Genomic DNA, 16,160 nt, shown 5'->3' on the forward strand with positions numbered 1-16,160 from the left:
CTTCTTGGCCACCACAGCCACCACCAATGCGGTGCAACCCGCGCCCTGGGAAATAAGCAGTCGAGCGCCATTTTTATATGCAAGTTATTTTCATTTCAATAGCTGACAATGTCGCGAATATCATGCGAATCCCATTGGACACTCCGGATTGTTTCGTGCGGGTTTAGAAAGGCAAATGGAGGGGCGCAGTCGTGTTGGGCGGACGTTGAGGGTGGTGGTAGAGCATTTTGAGGATTAAAAAAAAAAAAAAAAAAAAAAAGATGGCTGGTCTGTAGTCGTCAAGTAGCTGCAGTAAATGTAACAGGAAGCAGGACAGGGGTGTGCAAACTTTTCCTCCGAGGGCCACATAAAGGAAAACTGAAGGATCTAAGGGCCACTGATTTATTCAACATGCCAAAACCAATTCATCAAGCAATTATGACCAAATATAAGAATAAAATTAAAAAAAAGAGACTAAACGACAAGATGTTGTTGTTTTACGAGTAGATGCAGTAGTAGTGGATGTGGTAGTTGATGTAGTCTACCGCTAACATTTGTATGGGTATTTTCCATGATAGCCAACATTCTAGTACACGTAAAAGGAATAGCTGGCGTAAGTAGTATAAATTTAACAACATATGGACGAAAGCGTAATAGGCGATGAAATCAATCAAGGCTTGGGCCAGCCTGCTGAATTGATCATTCTCAGCAATGGAGGCGTCTAAATTTGTTAGAGGGAGGCACTTTTCTGCTCCCCGCTGCCCAAAGCAAGATCCATAAAAGCATGCTTGGATGGACTCGGCGTGGAAGAACTTAAATCACCAAACACCTTTGGGATGAACTAGAACAGAGTCCGTCCCTGGCTCTGACCTCACAAATGTTGTTCGGGATGAATGGACAACGTTTCCCCACAGACTCCAGAATTGTGCAGATGTTGGGGGTGGGGGGGTGAAAAAGCAATTCTTGATTTTCTTTGATTTTCCACTTCCGGCGGATGTAATTTCCAGCTGTCCCCAAGCTCTCCGGGTATTGCATCATCGGTCAACGTAATGACAATCTGCTCACCATAATGCCAGTCAGGAGGCAGACTCCTTTCCCGCAGTACGTATTTGGGACCATGTCTCCGTATCCGATTGTAAGAAAGGTGATGGAGATCAACCACATGGCCCCGAGAAAGTTGCTGTTGGTATCCTGTTGGTCGTGGTACCTGCAAGCAACAACGAACGCGACAGCCTTCCTTACGCTGGGACATTCCGTGGCATTCCGCGTTTCACGCTCGGAATTGAACCTACATCCAAAGTAAATTGAGGACCGAATGTGTCAAGAATCTGGATTAAGTCACGATAACTGCGTCCCTTTTTCGAGCACGCTTGTCCTCGCGAGGGAGTTTGAGAGAGAGAGGCGGAGTTACGCTTAATTTTACACTGGTGTGACAGTTAACAAACTATTTGTGCCTTGAAATGAATACATTTCCATTCAGTCATGAATTTGCTACACCGGTTAGCCTCTCCGAGCGCATATCTTTTAATCAAACAAACCAGAGGTTAAGTATCGAGCATCCCAGAACGGATGTTGTTTGACCTGACGAATTCAAGCGCACTTTGTAGCTGGATGCTAATTGAGCTCTTGGAGATGATCTATTTTTGTGCCTTATCTATGTTTGATGCTGAGAGGCGCAGCATTGCGTGAGGAGAAGGGGGAAAAAAAAAAAAAACACATGGATCCAGGCACCTCTCGCAAGCTCTCACGGTCCACGCCGCGATGATCCACAGCGAGATGGTGAAGACCAGCAGCACCGTCCCGGGGCAGATGGTCATGAGGGTCTTCATGACGAAGCGCGTGTTGAAGTTGATCTTGTTGAGCGCCCCGATGCTGCGAGACGAGGCGTCCGTGAAGAGCTTGCTGTGCAGCAGCATGACGCGGGCGATGAGGTACAGCCGCAGGAACATGGGGATGGACAGGATGATGTCCACGTCGGCGTCCGCCTGGGACGGCACGTAGGAGTAGGCCAGACGGGCGTTCCAGGTGAAGGTGTAGTTGCCCGGGATGGGGTGGATGGCGCACACCAGGATTTCCAGGCAGATGAAGAAGATGCGCTCGTACGTCATGGCTATCCTCCAGTCGTCGGCCGCGTTGTCCACCATAAATAACTGCGAGCAGAGCGGCCGACGTTTTCATCGATGTGACAACGCCGGGCAACAGGAAATCATTCAAGCTTCTAAACAGTATGTCACTAATGGGCCACGGGTCATTTAAGTCCATTTCTCAACTGGCATGACTCAAAACGCTCTGATTTCCGATTGCGTCCAAGTCATTACGGAGGTGCCAATTGATTATGTGTATGCGCAACATCCGATATTGTTTCGGGTCAAAACCCAAATTAGAAACTTCCTCCCCAGAAGTCTCGCTGAAGCGAATAAATTACATATCGATCTAACATCGACGCGTGCGTACATATGAAAGAAAAACAAACGCGGGTGTATTACAAGGAACGGGAATCAAAAAGTCCTTCCGTCAAGAAATCGCGCGCCGGCTTGATGATCAATAAAACGGCTTACAGCATTTCACTCTGACAATCTGCAACCCTATAAAAAATGTGAGCCAACAGTCAGGGAAGGCTGCGATAAAAGGAAGCGAAGATAAATGCAAAAACAAAACAAGGCGGTTTTTGCATGACAGTCACTCGTTACAGGAAGGTGGTGTCTTAACGGTACGCGTACATTGTCGTTATCGTGTAAGTTGAGGGGTTGGTTGTTTATGAATGGATGGCTCGAACTTTAAGAGAGAGATGGACCCCGTTTGAACGCAGCTTTATTTCTAAACGTCTGCAGCGCAGCTACGATCGGAAAAAAAACCCGCACTCTTCTCGCCAACTGAATCACTTCCCGCTTTCCTTTTCTTCAGCCAATCAGAAGCTATCGACATAAAAAAAAAACACGTCGAAGCAATTATTAAACAACAGAATGTAATTTTAGGTCATCTTAACATGAAATAATACGATGCTCAAACATAAAATGATAAGAATAATATAACGTACGTTTACAATCGTAATTCTCGTGGCAGAGATCGGCTTCGGTCCATGCGTAGCGGTCAAATATCGTGACTTGATTAGACTGCAAATTTAAGCCGCTCTTGCTCATTTTCTCATGTTAATGTGAAAAGATTTAAAGCACTTTGGGCGGCGGTGTTTGCACTCAAAATGCAGTCAGTATACTGCGCAACCAGCACCTTTTATTCTTCCACCATTTACGCCTTTTATGCACGACCCAGCGACGTGGGGAAAACGCTGCGGGAGAGCCGAGTGTCATGCTGTAATAAATATCTCCACCCTGTGTCCTGAACAAGAATTCCTGAACATTTAAATCATGTTTTCTTATTGGCACCATTGACGCGAAAGGATTTCAAGCACTTTTGGGCCGTGGCGTTTGCTACTCAAAATGCAATAAATGCATGCACGTGCGTTTCTGACGCCGTTGGCGCTTTTCTCATTCTTCCACTTCTGTAATTTCTCTCACCGCTTGGAGTCTTTGAATAAAACAGGAGCAGAAAAAGGTGCAAGATTAGCAGCGTGCAGTCAGCATTTTCAGCTGCGCACCCAGTTGCACTGATGCGAACATCTGCTGCCGCCACATTAAAACCTCTCGCCTCCGAGTGGAGGGTGCCAGTGACCACCGTTGAAGTCATCTCTCTGGGGACTTGAAGGTGGCTGTAATTTAACACCCTTCATCACTCCACCAAACACACACACACACACACACGCACACGCATGTTCCGACGAAGGTCCCTCCGCCCTCCGCCCTCCGCCCTACTCTTCATCATTTTCTGCGCAATTTACAGCGATCTGAGAAGATAAGAGTGTATTCAACCTGAACTAACGGCAGCAGTCCGATCAGGGTGCTCTCATCTCGTTTAAACATGATCCGGAACTCTCCCTGTTGCATATTAAAGCCCATCAAACTGCGTTGGCTTCCGCAAACGTTTGTCAAATTGATTTTCCTTGCCATTCCCATCGGAGGTCCCATTAAGGTCCTCCCCTGCCTATATGTGCAAGCCGTCTGGACTGCTAGCAGATATTTCATAACATGTATCCGTCAGCAAGCATAAAGGGCGGTTCCCGGTATGTTGTTTTTGCCATGCGAAGTAGAAGCTTTTCTTGAAGGGAGAAAAAAAACATGCGTGTGATAAATTGGATGCGGTCAGTCGCCAGCATACGTATTAGGAGCTCTATTTTTCGCAACTAGCACAAAATGCAGTTAACTGTGCACATGGGTGGAGTTTTCTTTGTTTTGGTATTTTCATGGAGGGGCGCCGTAGTGGGTGTGAACACGGCCGATTTGATTCCCGCCCAATTCAAGCGGCTCCTCTTATTCCTTTCAAATTCGGCGCAGGCGAGGTGCATGGTATACATGGAACTGCGGATGATGTACTTTCCACCCCCGATCGTGTGTCTGTTTGTGACACATACATACACATTGTGCAGCGGGTAAGTCTGGTGTTAAACATTTTTTTAAGAAATAAGAATGATGTGAATTTAATTTTAGAATTTATGAATAACAAAAATGACCTCAATTAATTGATTTCAACAATGATTTAGAGGGTTCAATGCACGATGATGTCTTATTTATGAATGAAATATAACGACATCCACCACACACATCTATTTATTTATTTGTTTATTGTGCATGTTAAATTGCTCCATGTACAGCACTTTGTATGCAGCGATGGCTGTTTGAAAGTGCTCTATAAATACTGTTGACTTGACTTGACTTGACTTGACATCAGTGGCAGGTAGAATCTGCCTGCCTGCGTCTGGATAAAATCCACCAAATTCGCGTTACACAACCCGCGCCACAACTTAGACCTGATTCCACCTGGTCTAAAATCAACTCTACTTTCTGTCACGAGTAGACGGGCCTGAAATAGAAAATGGCGTCAATCTGCCATAAAGTCCAGGGAGGCACAATGTGGCGTGCCAAAGACCCGAACAAAACTAAACTCGCCCTGGCCCGAAAACAAAGATGCGCCAGTTTTTATGCGACAAAGAGTCCTGCAATCAGATGCGTGACACTGTCACTGACAGCGTTTGATGTGATGTTAAAAATACTTGACTTCATACCTCTACTGCATTACACAATTCCCTCACACGCACAGGCGTTGTCCACTCCTGATATAACTCTGACACCCCCTCCATCGGTGGGAATTTGACATGTTGACTCCCAACTTGCCCTTTCACCAAGCAGCAAACCCATTAAATAAATAAATAAATAAAAGACGGAAAGATGCCATGTCCCTTTCTTTGCATCATGTCTTTTTGCTAGCTTGAACGTGTAACGACAAGGTTTAAGAATCTGGCTCCTCTGTTTTGCTGGCTCGCCACTTCGTTTGTATTTTACTCCCTTCATTTAATTGATAGGGACATTGCAATTTACCATAGTTCAAAGACAGGTCAGGAAACTGAGGTGCCGCAGAAAGACTTTATAGCTTTTTGCTAATTTACAACTGCAGGCCTTAGTCGAGCCAAGTCGGCCTCCATAAACAAACTTAAAACTGCTTTGAGTTATGCCACTCAGCCTTCATTATAATCACACGTGAAATGTGTTGAAAAGAGGTCGGAACAGTAGACTTGAGTTTGCGGATACGGTCATACCCATCGTAGGGAACACTCACCGCAAGCTCGCGTCGGAAGCTTGCCAGCAAGTTTCCATTTAGTCCAATTTGAGATTCCTCCCCATGGAGGTGAAAACAGTCTTGGAGGCCTAATGGGATCACTGACCTAGATTGTAAATTTAGCAGGGATAAAATTTAAATTGCTGAATCGTCTTTTCGCCCCCGTTGTGAAATTGGAAGCCCCTTTTGTCATTTTTCAAGCTAAGGACAAAAACAAATAAGTGTAGGATAATTCAATAATATGCTGTCATGCCATTTTTCCCCACTAGAGGATACACGTGAACGCACCTCAAGGCATCGTGGTTGTGCCGCCGCCTGCCTTGCATCAACACACGTCAAAAGCTGTTTTGTATGATTCGACGAGAACCGACCAGGCTACAAGTTCCCCGGAGTGGCCCCACAAAGGCTGGCCGACTCCTGTAGAATTATTTAAAAGCCACAATCCGTTTCCTCCTAAACACACGAAGACACGTCAATTAAATTTTCAGTGGTCGTTGTTCATATCGGCGGAGTGACACCCAACTCTTTCGACAAGCAGGCATCGGTCCGAGAAGTATGTAACTCGAACCTGCCCAGCCGGCCCCATGTAAAGTCCACACACAAACACACGAACACACACCCCGAAACGGCGGCCGGCCTCCAGCTTCCCGCCTCCTACTTTCTTTACACTAGCGCAAATGTATCGTTTCCGACGAGGCTCTCAAGCCGCGTTTTATTTTACATTTTAAACAACACACGTCCCTCCCTGTGCGAAGCGTTTACAGAGCTCGTTACCTCAAAACAATGTAATTAAACATTTAGACCCCGGTTGGCGAAGGAGAGCCTACGGAGCGGCTGGAAGCAATTAGGGTAATGGTTGACCTGAAATACAATCCGCAAGGGCCCTTTAACGCAGGGCGTCAAGCATTCAACGGTGGCGCAAGGACAACAGTTCTGACACTCGGATACGTACAAAGCGATAAAGCATGCAGACAAAGACTAAAACGGATGCCCGTTGTCATGTTGGAAGCAAAGTTTTTTCTTTTTTTTTTTTGCCTGTGAGCTCAGTCGAACTTCTAATGTAGGTAAGATTTGTTGTCGTCAAATGTGATGAAAGAAAGTCCCGTCGAAATAAATGATGATGTCACAGAAACAAATACAAACGAATCCTTCGAAATCCATCTCGCTATTATGTTGAATTTAGTTGTGATAATTCGTGGCAGACCTGAAACACTTTTTGCTCTTTAACAAGCCGGCCGATCTCATCTTGTGTTTTAAAGCATAACGTGTTTTAAGACGGGTCATCATAGCCAGGCTGGAATATCTTTAAAGTGTTTTATTTAGTTCCAAAGATATTCACTTTGCCAAATCAACAAACATTAGCGCGTTAGCCAAACTTTTTTTTTAACACTCATGTTTTATAGCATGTCCACAATGTTTGTTGAACATTTTGCAAGAACTAAGCAGTCCATTTATAAACTAAGAACAATATAGCGTGCGCGTCCTCTGGAACCATTTCCTGATTAAATTCTAATGCGACCCTCTCGAAAAAAAAATCTGATGTGGCGTGAGGAAACACCGGGAAATCACGTATTCATGTTTTTGTGTACGGGCTGGAAGTAACTGCACACATCAACAGAATAATTAATGGGGGTTTTTTTGTTTTTTTTTTAAAGGGAAAAAAATAGTCATAGAGCGTGTTCGCCTGCAATGGTGTAGCTGATATAAAACTCATCAACTTGAGCAGGAGAAAGAAAGAAAATAATTGTTTTCAAGCTGCAATGAACACAGACCAGATGAATTGCGTGAAGGCCATATGCCGCAGCTTCATTTAGAAAGGCTCCGGTGCGGATTCATTTAAAGGGCCAGTCAACACATCCAGCATGTCTGCAAATCGTTTACGTCGTCATGTTTCTACCAGGACAAAGAAACGTGTCGGAAATCAGCGCTTTACAGAAATATTGCTGCTGTGGCCCGTAAAGGGCAAGGAACGAGTCCAAATTCATCCCGCAAGTCACGATTCATGATATTGAGATAATCGACTCTTGAACGGACACATTTTTCCCCATTCGTGTCGAGCGCGTGCCAGCCATCGCTGAAATTGCCCAAATGAGACCATCCATCCATATTCTATATCCCGACCTAGCTTAGCCTTTGGACTGGTTGACGGACAATCACAGGGCACATACTGTACAAAATACCATTCACACTCATGTTTAGCGCAACCTCAATAGAGGTCTGGCATGTAGCTTATTCACTCCCAAAGACGTATTTAAACGTCTTTTCAGACTTGGTCTAGAATTGGCTGGTACTGAATGAGCTAGTGAGCGCCATTATAGTCTATTGTGAAGGTTTTGGTTTTTGGTTACCTGAGGGAGAGCTCACCAGCTCCGCTAGGCTGAGCTGGTTACCCGCCTTCGCCACGCTCCATATAACTAATGGAGTCCGGCTCAATATTTAATCTGTGTAATGTCGGGTGGGAAACATATATCTGGCGATCCACAATGAAATCGCTCAATTTCATTAGCGAACAAAGTTGAGAGGTTCGGCCCAATTAGACATTCATACGATGCTTTATTTATGATATCGAAGCGAGCCACTAAGGGGCCACTTTGCTGTGTAAATCTGAAACTGTCGCATGTTCACCTTCCAATTTTTCATTTATTTTTCCGACCATTCTGAAATCAAGTTTCATGCATGCAAATAAAGTATTTTTAATCAAGCAAAGTAAGCACCTGAATAAATCTCCCTTCCTTTATCGTTGGAGCCAGGATGCACACTTGAGGTAAACCCAAATGCCCCGCATGTTCACATTGCCCATGCAGAGCACGGTGTGGAGGACACCATCAATAAATCATCTTTCGGGTTCCGGGCGGGAGGCAAAGAAGTACGTCTGCCCCAAAAGCTTGCATGTTCTGAGAAAACATTGAGGTCAGCAGCCCATTGAGTCACCCGACTCCAGCCTCAAATCTCAAGTTCAGTCAAGAAAATTCATGACGGGACCCTTCACAACCGTTTATATTTCGGTTGCAGAAGTGTTTTTCATTCAAACAGTTTCTGCGGCGTTAACGGATTTTCTGTTGACTGGAGCAAAAGAGCCCCAAGTTGCCAACCTACTGTGTCAATCTGTGACATTGCCCCGCCCCAAAAAAACAAAAAAGTCCTTTGATTTTCTCTACAAATAAATAAAGACTTTCAAAGTAAAAGTATCTATTCAATGATGAAAACTCCAAAACAATGACAACGCCAGTTGCAACGACATTGCCCCAAATGGATGTGACAAACTCCAATCACCAATTTCCGAAGGTGCCCTTTCTCTCGCTGCTTTGTTTGTGAAATTATACGATGCAAATTTCAAAAGTCAAATCAAGGGCACATGAGCCCCCCAAAGAATTTAGAGATAGTCCACATTGCAGAAACCTCAGCAGTACTACCACCACAAAGCATTGCGATGTAAGCCCGAACACAAACGGCCCTTGGCCAAAGAAAATTAAAAGCCCTTTGATGTGAGCGTTAAAAAAAAAAAAAAAAAAAAAAACGGGAACTTATCACTTCCCTCCTTCGAGGAAAGGCAGGTGAACACGCTGACCATCTCAAAGCAGGCTGACGCCCGCACGCTGACAATGACAAATCAAAGTCGGGAGAGACGCAACGCAATCTCCGCCAGTACGCTAAGTCGCCGCCTGCCAACACAGCAACCGCATCTCAAGTAAAAAGGTCTAAAAATTCCTTTGGCGGACGGCCACGTGTCAACAAGAGGAATCGAGGCAACTTGATCATCCGCTAACACTTCAAGGAGGACTAAAAATAGGGCCGAACATCAGCATCGGGGAAAAGCGGGATTTCGCATGAGAGCGATCGCTGATGATGACACCGACCTCGTTCGCGGAAACCCCGCCTCTTTTTTTTTTGTGATGATACGCTTTGCACGCACATTCTGGAAGCCACCTGAGCACGGCAGACGCCTTTCAAACTAATTCCCGTGACAGCGGGTAGGCCGCATCCACCCCCTGTCCGCCGTGACCTTTGTTTCGGCGAGCAGAAACATTTGCCGTTGTTGGAAAGTAGATAAACGAGCGGCGGCCATATTTGCCGAGCTTGACGAGTGAATCCGTTTTCAGGTGGCTTGGAGTGGTGAAACGTTTCATAGCGGCGACTTGTGATGGCTCGGTGTGTGACGGACATCTGGGAATGCACAGGGACGTGCATGCATAATGGATTTCATTGCAGGGGGGCCGAAAATGACTGTTTTCATCAGCCGGCAACCAAAAAGCAGCTTGGAGACGCCCCTCGACTCTAAATACGGATGACAGCAATAATGCACGTTGTCAAGAAATCACATTTTCCATTGCAATTTCCAACATTTGTGATGTAAAGGCTCAGTGTGCTATTTGTTCTTTCTTTGTGTGAAATGATGGTCAAAAAAAAGGAAAACTGGAGCATATTCAATTATTTTGAATTGAAAAAGTGAGGCGGCGTACACCATCAAAGTCACAGAGGTAGTTTGTTCAATAAAAGGAAGCTTTCGCACTGTAATCGACCGAGAGGTATTTTTGTATTTTGATTCGCGGATGATTTATTCCACGTTTTTAATCTCCGTCCGGGAGCAGAATTATGCAAAAGCACGTTGCTCAAAATTTGCAGGTCAAAGGACAAACTCTGAAAATCTTGCCGTGGTGGATAAACGTCGGGATCCAGCATTTGGAATGTTTACTTCTATTAACATTGCATGATAGAGCACCCCCCCCCCACCCCCCACCCCCTTAAAAAGTAAATCATTCATGAAATGGTAAAATGAAGGCATGTGCAGGGAACGGACATCGACATAGGAACGGCCCACAAGATGGGACTGATGCAAATTTAAGACTGTTTTGCACAAGCGCTATTCCAGTTTAGCCCGGCAAAATGTTACGACCATGCAATGCGCAAAATGCTAAATAAAACCCCCTCGGAAAGTGTCAGTCAAAACTATTATCTTCGTCAAGGCGTGTATTTTCGATCTGAGGCGATGTGCAGGTGTGCCTCATGAAGTGAAACTGAAATTGCAATAAACAAGCAGCAACCGCATGTGTGGAAAGAATATCTTGGATTAAGTTGAAGATTAATCGGATGCCAAGGTGGACACGCTTACAATATTTATCGGTACACTTCCGCGTGCGACGACAAAAATTTGCACTAATAACAACGTCGAAGACTCTCCAACACATTCCAGATGCACGCGCACCGAAAGCGTTTACGGGGACGGGAGCCAATTAATGTGCGCTGAGGCGCCGCCAAAAAGTCAAGGCAACCTGTTAGAGGCGAGTAATGGAAACCCGCTAGAATGAAGAATTCATGGCGGCACGACGTCAATCACTAATAAATCCGCCCCACCCCTGCGCCGCGTGGAAAGAAAAGTTCAGAGAGGCCTCATTTATGAATGGAATAATGGACATGTATAACCTGGAAAGGCTGAAAGGAGACAAACAACGAATGTGCTACTTGAATGCCAACGTAAGGTCTCTAATTCAACAGCTATGGGGGGGGGGGTGTAAATGGAACCACATCAAAATATGCTAATGTGCATTTCTAGCCTCGCTCATCAAAGAAAGGTTCACAATGAGACATTTTACTGATGGGACATTCCCGATGACAGATATGCCCCAGAGGCTTGTCGGTTCTAAAAACACAAGACTGCCACCAAAAATATGACAATGAAGCGTTTTAAGGTGAGACGCTTGCCTGAACCTAAGCCTTAATTGTCCCATGAGGAAGACAATAGTATTAAATGTAGTTATGTCAGCGCTTGGACACGACTGTTTCGACGGAATCGTTCGAGAGTTACCCGCTGAGAACATGCCAACATGCAAACCAAAACAGCAGCACCAACTTATGTAAACGCACTCAGACGAATCAAAGTGTGCATTATGACGCAACACAATCTTTTAAGGAAGGGGTGTCAAACTCATTTTTGTCACGAGTCACATTCTAGTTTCCCTTGGAGGGGCGTTGTGAGTGAAACCATGTAAAGAAGTCAAGAATAACTAGTGGTTCAACTCTTGTTTAAGTTCCTATCACAAGGGGTTTGGTAACAAGAAAATGCTTCCAATATCTCTCTTATTTATTACAAGAGAATTTAAATTTTTGGTAGACGTTTTAGAAAGCATCATGGAAGTTGACGTTTGCTCTGCTTTCGCGGGCCACATAAAATGATGTGACGGGCCAGATCTGGCCCTCGGGCTTTGAGTTTGACATCTATGTTTTCAAGGTTCGGTCTGCTTTGACTCTTGGATTTGCCCTCCATAATTTATTTTGAGCTCCACTTTCACTTTGACACAAACTAGAAGAAACATTCTTCTAAAATTGACGTTCTCCAAATAAAGACCAAATGGATGCCTTGCCCCATCTGCAGTTGAGTAAAAGAATGTGTCAAACGCCTATTTATAGAAAGTTATCTTTTCGCTACAAAAGTTGCCATGCTCCATTTCTAAAAATAGTACTTCTTAAAGCAATTGTGATTTTCCTGTATGAACTGCTTTCAACTTTGGACACATCAGCATGTAAAAGAATGTGTGTGTGTGTGTGTGTGCGTGGTGGTAGGGGCGGGGGGGGGGGGGGTAAAAAAAACGTGTGTTTCATTACCTGGATCTCTCTTGCATGGTAGATGATAATCAGGCCCAGGAGAATGACCGTAGAAAGGCTTATCAGGCATTTTAGAGCTAATGAATACAGGGACTCCTAGAAGAGAGCAACAACACTAAAAACCAAAGACAACACTGTGGCGGTCACAGAGAAACATCACACACGTCAATCAAAATGACTGCTGATTGAGAAAGCACATGCCGTTTAGCTTGAAAACATGGCTCAGCACTCTCCAAAATAGTGAAGCCTTCTGCTCTGGAAACTGAGTAAGAGTAACTAACCTTGGAGCCCACTGATGAGGCTTTGAGGGGCAGAGCACACCCCGACAATAGTTCTATGCTTGTGTGTGTACTTTTTATGTTTTGAAGAGAAAAAAAAAAGTTTCCAAAATTTCAAGATACACACCTTTCCATAGGCTCCCCAGGAGAGTTCCGTCTCAATCACCATAACAACGATCCCAAACATCCCAAAGATTAAAGCATAGTCGCTGAGCCGCTTCCTCTTCTCAAACAAGGCCCTCCTGTGGCCGAGCTTCTCCCCAATGTTCTGGTTCTTCTTCTTTCCCGATTTCCCCCCGCCGCGGCCGCAGCCCCCGCCTCCGTCCCCGGACGCGTACGGCATGAGCGTGGCCGAGTGGCTCTCCGGCTTGGAGATCGCAAAGGTGTCCGACGCGTCCGCGGCCGAGAGGGGCTGCGATTCGGAATCGAACTCGTGCACGTTCCTGCGTGACGAGCTCAAGTGGCTGAGCGGCCGCAGGACGCCGCCGTTGTATCTGCAGCTGCTCATGGCCGTCTCATGGTGGGAGGCGTGCGCGCGGCTGGCCCCGGGATGCTGCGGATGCTGCTGCTGACGAGGAGGAGGAGGAAGGGGGGGATGCCTGGAGGAAGTAGCATGAATAGATGGAGTCCGGTCGCGGACGCCTCGCCTGGAAAACGTCTCCGAAGATGTCCTCAAAGTTACCGCGGCGCATGTCGGCGACGTCCCGCGGAGGACGGAGCTCTCCCGGGCACGGCAGGTGCAGTGGTCGGTGCAGGCGCAGGTGTAGCGCGGCGGCTGTCCGCAGGGGTGCCGGTGGCACTGAGTCGGATCCGACCGCTGCGCTTGGTAGAAATGGTTCCGCAGCTGCAACGGGCTTCCCATGTCACGGCTCTTTTTTTTTTTTTTTTTTAAAGCAGCAGCAGTCCGCCTACCGCGGGGATCCGGCAACGGGTGGTATGCTACTCGGACCGGGACGGAGCCATTTCGGCTCCTGTAGGAGACCAGAGCACATTCGATTGGGCAACGAGGACCAAAACAACTGCTTCGACGTCATGAAACGCTGGCAGCCGCGGGTTAATTCGCTCTGCTCGAGATACACGTCGACAGTATAGAAATTAAGTACAGGAGTTCTGTTCTGAGAGATAAAGGGCATGGGATATATTGTTTGGTGGCGTACTTGTCTACTTATTTGATATGGTCTACATATCTAATACGCATCGCTATCCCGTTATCCCTCGAGTTCAATTTAAAAAAACAACTTTTGTTTTCGAATTGCCCCTCCACATCATGCTTTTAGTACTACGTTTATCTTTGTATCTTTGCAGTTCGAGTGTATAACCAATCAATCAATCTATATCGCTCTATTATAATACTGTATGTCCATCTAGCAATCGACCAACCCATCTGTTTATCCGTCCACCCATTTATCTATGAAATATTAATCCATCCATCCGAAAAATGTATCGATCAAATATTTATCTATCCATCCAGTTGTCCGTCTAGTAATCCTCCCTAAATCCTTGTCTATGCAACTCTTTTGAAGTTGGTCACCAAATGCTGTACTTGATCAAACAACTATATTACAAATCTAAATACAGCCCGTCTTTTAGCAGCCATCTCGGCTCCTCGTGAACTCCACACCCGAAAACATTTTCTTGTCGTTCTCTCTTTAGTCCGGCCTCCGAGAGTTACGCCATGGCGACTTTATTCATTTGATTGGCCGCTGGTCACGCGGGGAGGCGCGCTCAGTGCATGTGGCGGGGGGGGGGGGGGGGCGATACGTGCTCGGACCCCCGGAATGACTTGACCGCTGCAGCCTGCGGGCCGTTGCATAAACCGAGACCGCAGCCGAGTCACTCCCCAGTGGGACATTTTCCGGTTCTTCGGTTAAGTTGCTTCCACGTCCCGAGGGACGAAAGCGTGGACGCAATGAACGAACTTCTCCACTCACGCGCTCATTGATCACGAAGCGCCCTTTCGTAAAACTGTTCGTCTGCACACCATCGCATTGCGCACTTACTCCCGATTGGCTGGATCAGCACAGCCTGTGACACCACCGCCCACCTCACTTTCCTCTTTGCGTGCGTGGAAACTGGCTTGTCTGTCTCGTCCGTCCATCCATCCATCCGTCCGTCCCGTCCGTCCATCCCAAAATGCTTCTGAAAGTCATACTATTATAGATGTCGAGACACAGTCAAAACAAAACCACCCATATTTTTTTCAAGGCAGCTTGTACATTGAATTGAAAATTGGTGCTGTCACATACAATTTGTGGCCGAAACTAATATACATATCAAAATATAGTTTGGTTCGTGGTTTGAGTTACACTGTAGAATAGGAGTGAGGAAGGCATTTTTTGGGGGGGGGGGGTGCTCAAGTTTTTATTATTACAATAAATAAATCAACCAATTCCTTGATGCCATACAATAAATAAACATGGATGAATGCGACCAAGCAACATCAATAAATTACATTCATTAATTAAATTATATAGGTTGAAAAGGATTTGCAAAGCATTGTTGTCTTTTTTTTTTTTTTTTTTTTTAATAAGGTCGCGACTCCATTGGATTTGGGGTTTGTATCTTTAGCCCTGGAATGTTTCTGTCACGTCTTGTTTGCTCGAGGTGAATGACTTGATATGGTCCATAGTTGCGTACGCGAGTGTGAGCAATCGTTTTGTCAAAATGTGCCATACGATTGGCTGCCAACCAGTCCCGGGTGCACGCCGCTGCTCAGTCAGCTTACGACGGGCATCTGCTCAACCGTGACCCGGCCTAACGGGTACAAGCGTAATCGTGAAACGGATAGATGAAGGTGTTTGCGACAACTGCCTACAGAAAAAAAGTACCTGCAATAGAAATTTCATGTGCCAGAATGCACTGCATGGCGTTTCTGATGAACTCCCCACACTAAGTGGCGGCGGGTTTCCTGTAGTAAGACCCCACCATGTCTACTTAGTGTCGTCTATCTAAAGTTAATGACCCGAAAAGCCATTCCGATATTGCAGAGGGCCACCGGAAAGTTAAGTTTTATTCGGGGTTATAAATAAAGCCTTTGTATCTTAGAGCTGGGGCCTATCATTGTCCCCCTGGCTGCAAAATGCTATTAAAGATGAAACATCCCACCACCCCACATACAATAATTCCAGAGTCAGCTTCTCTTTAGCCCCCTCCCAACTTCTTCAATTTGGTTTGGATCACACATGACCGTTAACAGTTTCCTCGATTGATTCCTTCTGGAAGTTCTTTTTGGACAAAAGTCGCAGTCAGTCCATGGACAAGAAAGAACCCGTTGACCCAGGCTTACCGAGAGTAGCGCGTTCCGATCCAAAGCACTTTTTCAAGCACTTCATCACTTCCGAGACGCCTGTTCATTAGTCTTTTGAAACACGCTGATGGGAAAAATTCAAATAACGTCAATCGAGCCGAATAAATCACATCCCGTCAAGCGGTCACCTCTGCATTAAATGTAGGGGGGAACAAAAAAAAACCAAGGAGATGTATCGTTTCACTCCAATCCTACAGGAGAACGGCCCAGAATGCCGGATGGCCGTCACTGCCCCACTTGGCCCCAATGCAAATGGATATTCTAACTTCATCTGTCAGATGCTCCAATCGTGCCTGATCTCCAAAGTCGCCTGGTCAAATTTCGACGCT

General features: G+C 45.8%; 1 protein-coding gene across 6 annotated transcripts in view; it reads right to left on the reverse strand.

Annotated features, from left to right (window-relative positions):
* kcnn2 (potassium calcium-activated channel subfamily N member 2) overlaps nt 1-14,132 on the reverse strand; it is a 23,159-nt gene extending 9,027 nt beyond the window's left edge. Inside the window, exons 1-6 of one of the 6 annotated variants that reach the window (XM_086134928.1) lie at nt 13,207-13,349; nt 12,652-13,123; nt 12,247-12,342; nt 1,711-2,129; nt 1,045-1,186; nt 1-45 (exon numbers count right to left, since the gene is read on the reverse strand). The exon at nt 1-45 is cut by the window's left edge and continues 66 nt beyond it. In XM_086134928.1, the coding sequence (XP_085991054.1) occupies nt 1-45; nt 1,045-1,186; nt 1,711-2,129; nt 12,247-12,342; nt 12,652-13,032 (1,083 nt within the window). In that variant the 5' untranslated portion in view covers nt 13,033-13,123; nt 13,207-13,349. Of the gene's footprint in view, nt 46-1,044; nt 1,187-1,710; nt 2,130-12,246; nt 12,343-12,651 lie in introns of all 6 variants that reach the window. The other 5 variants (XR_015103494.1, XR_015103493.1, XM_086134927.1 and 2 more) reach the window with 5 other exon arrangements.
* Between the last annotated feature and the right edge of the window lie 2,028 nt (nt 14,133-16,160).

This window comes from Hippocampus guttulatus, chromosome 17 (genome assembly GCF_054856545.1).
Source record: "Hippocampus guttulatus isolate MCC_2025c chromosome 17, RoL_Hgut_1.0, whole genome shotgun sequence".
Classification (NCBI taxonomy): domain Eukaryota; kingdom Metazoa; phylum Chordata; class Actinopteri; order Syngnathiformes; family Syngnathidae; genus Hippocampus; species Hippocampus guttulatus.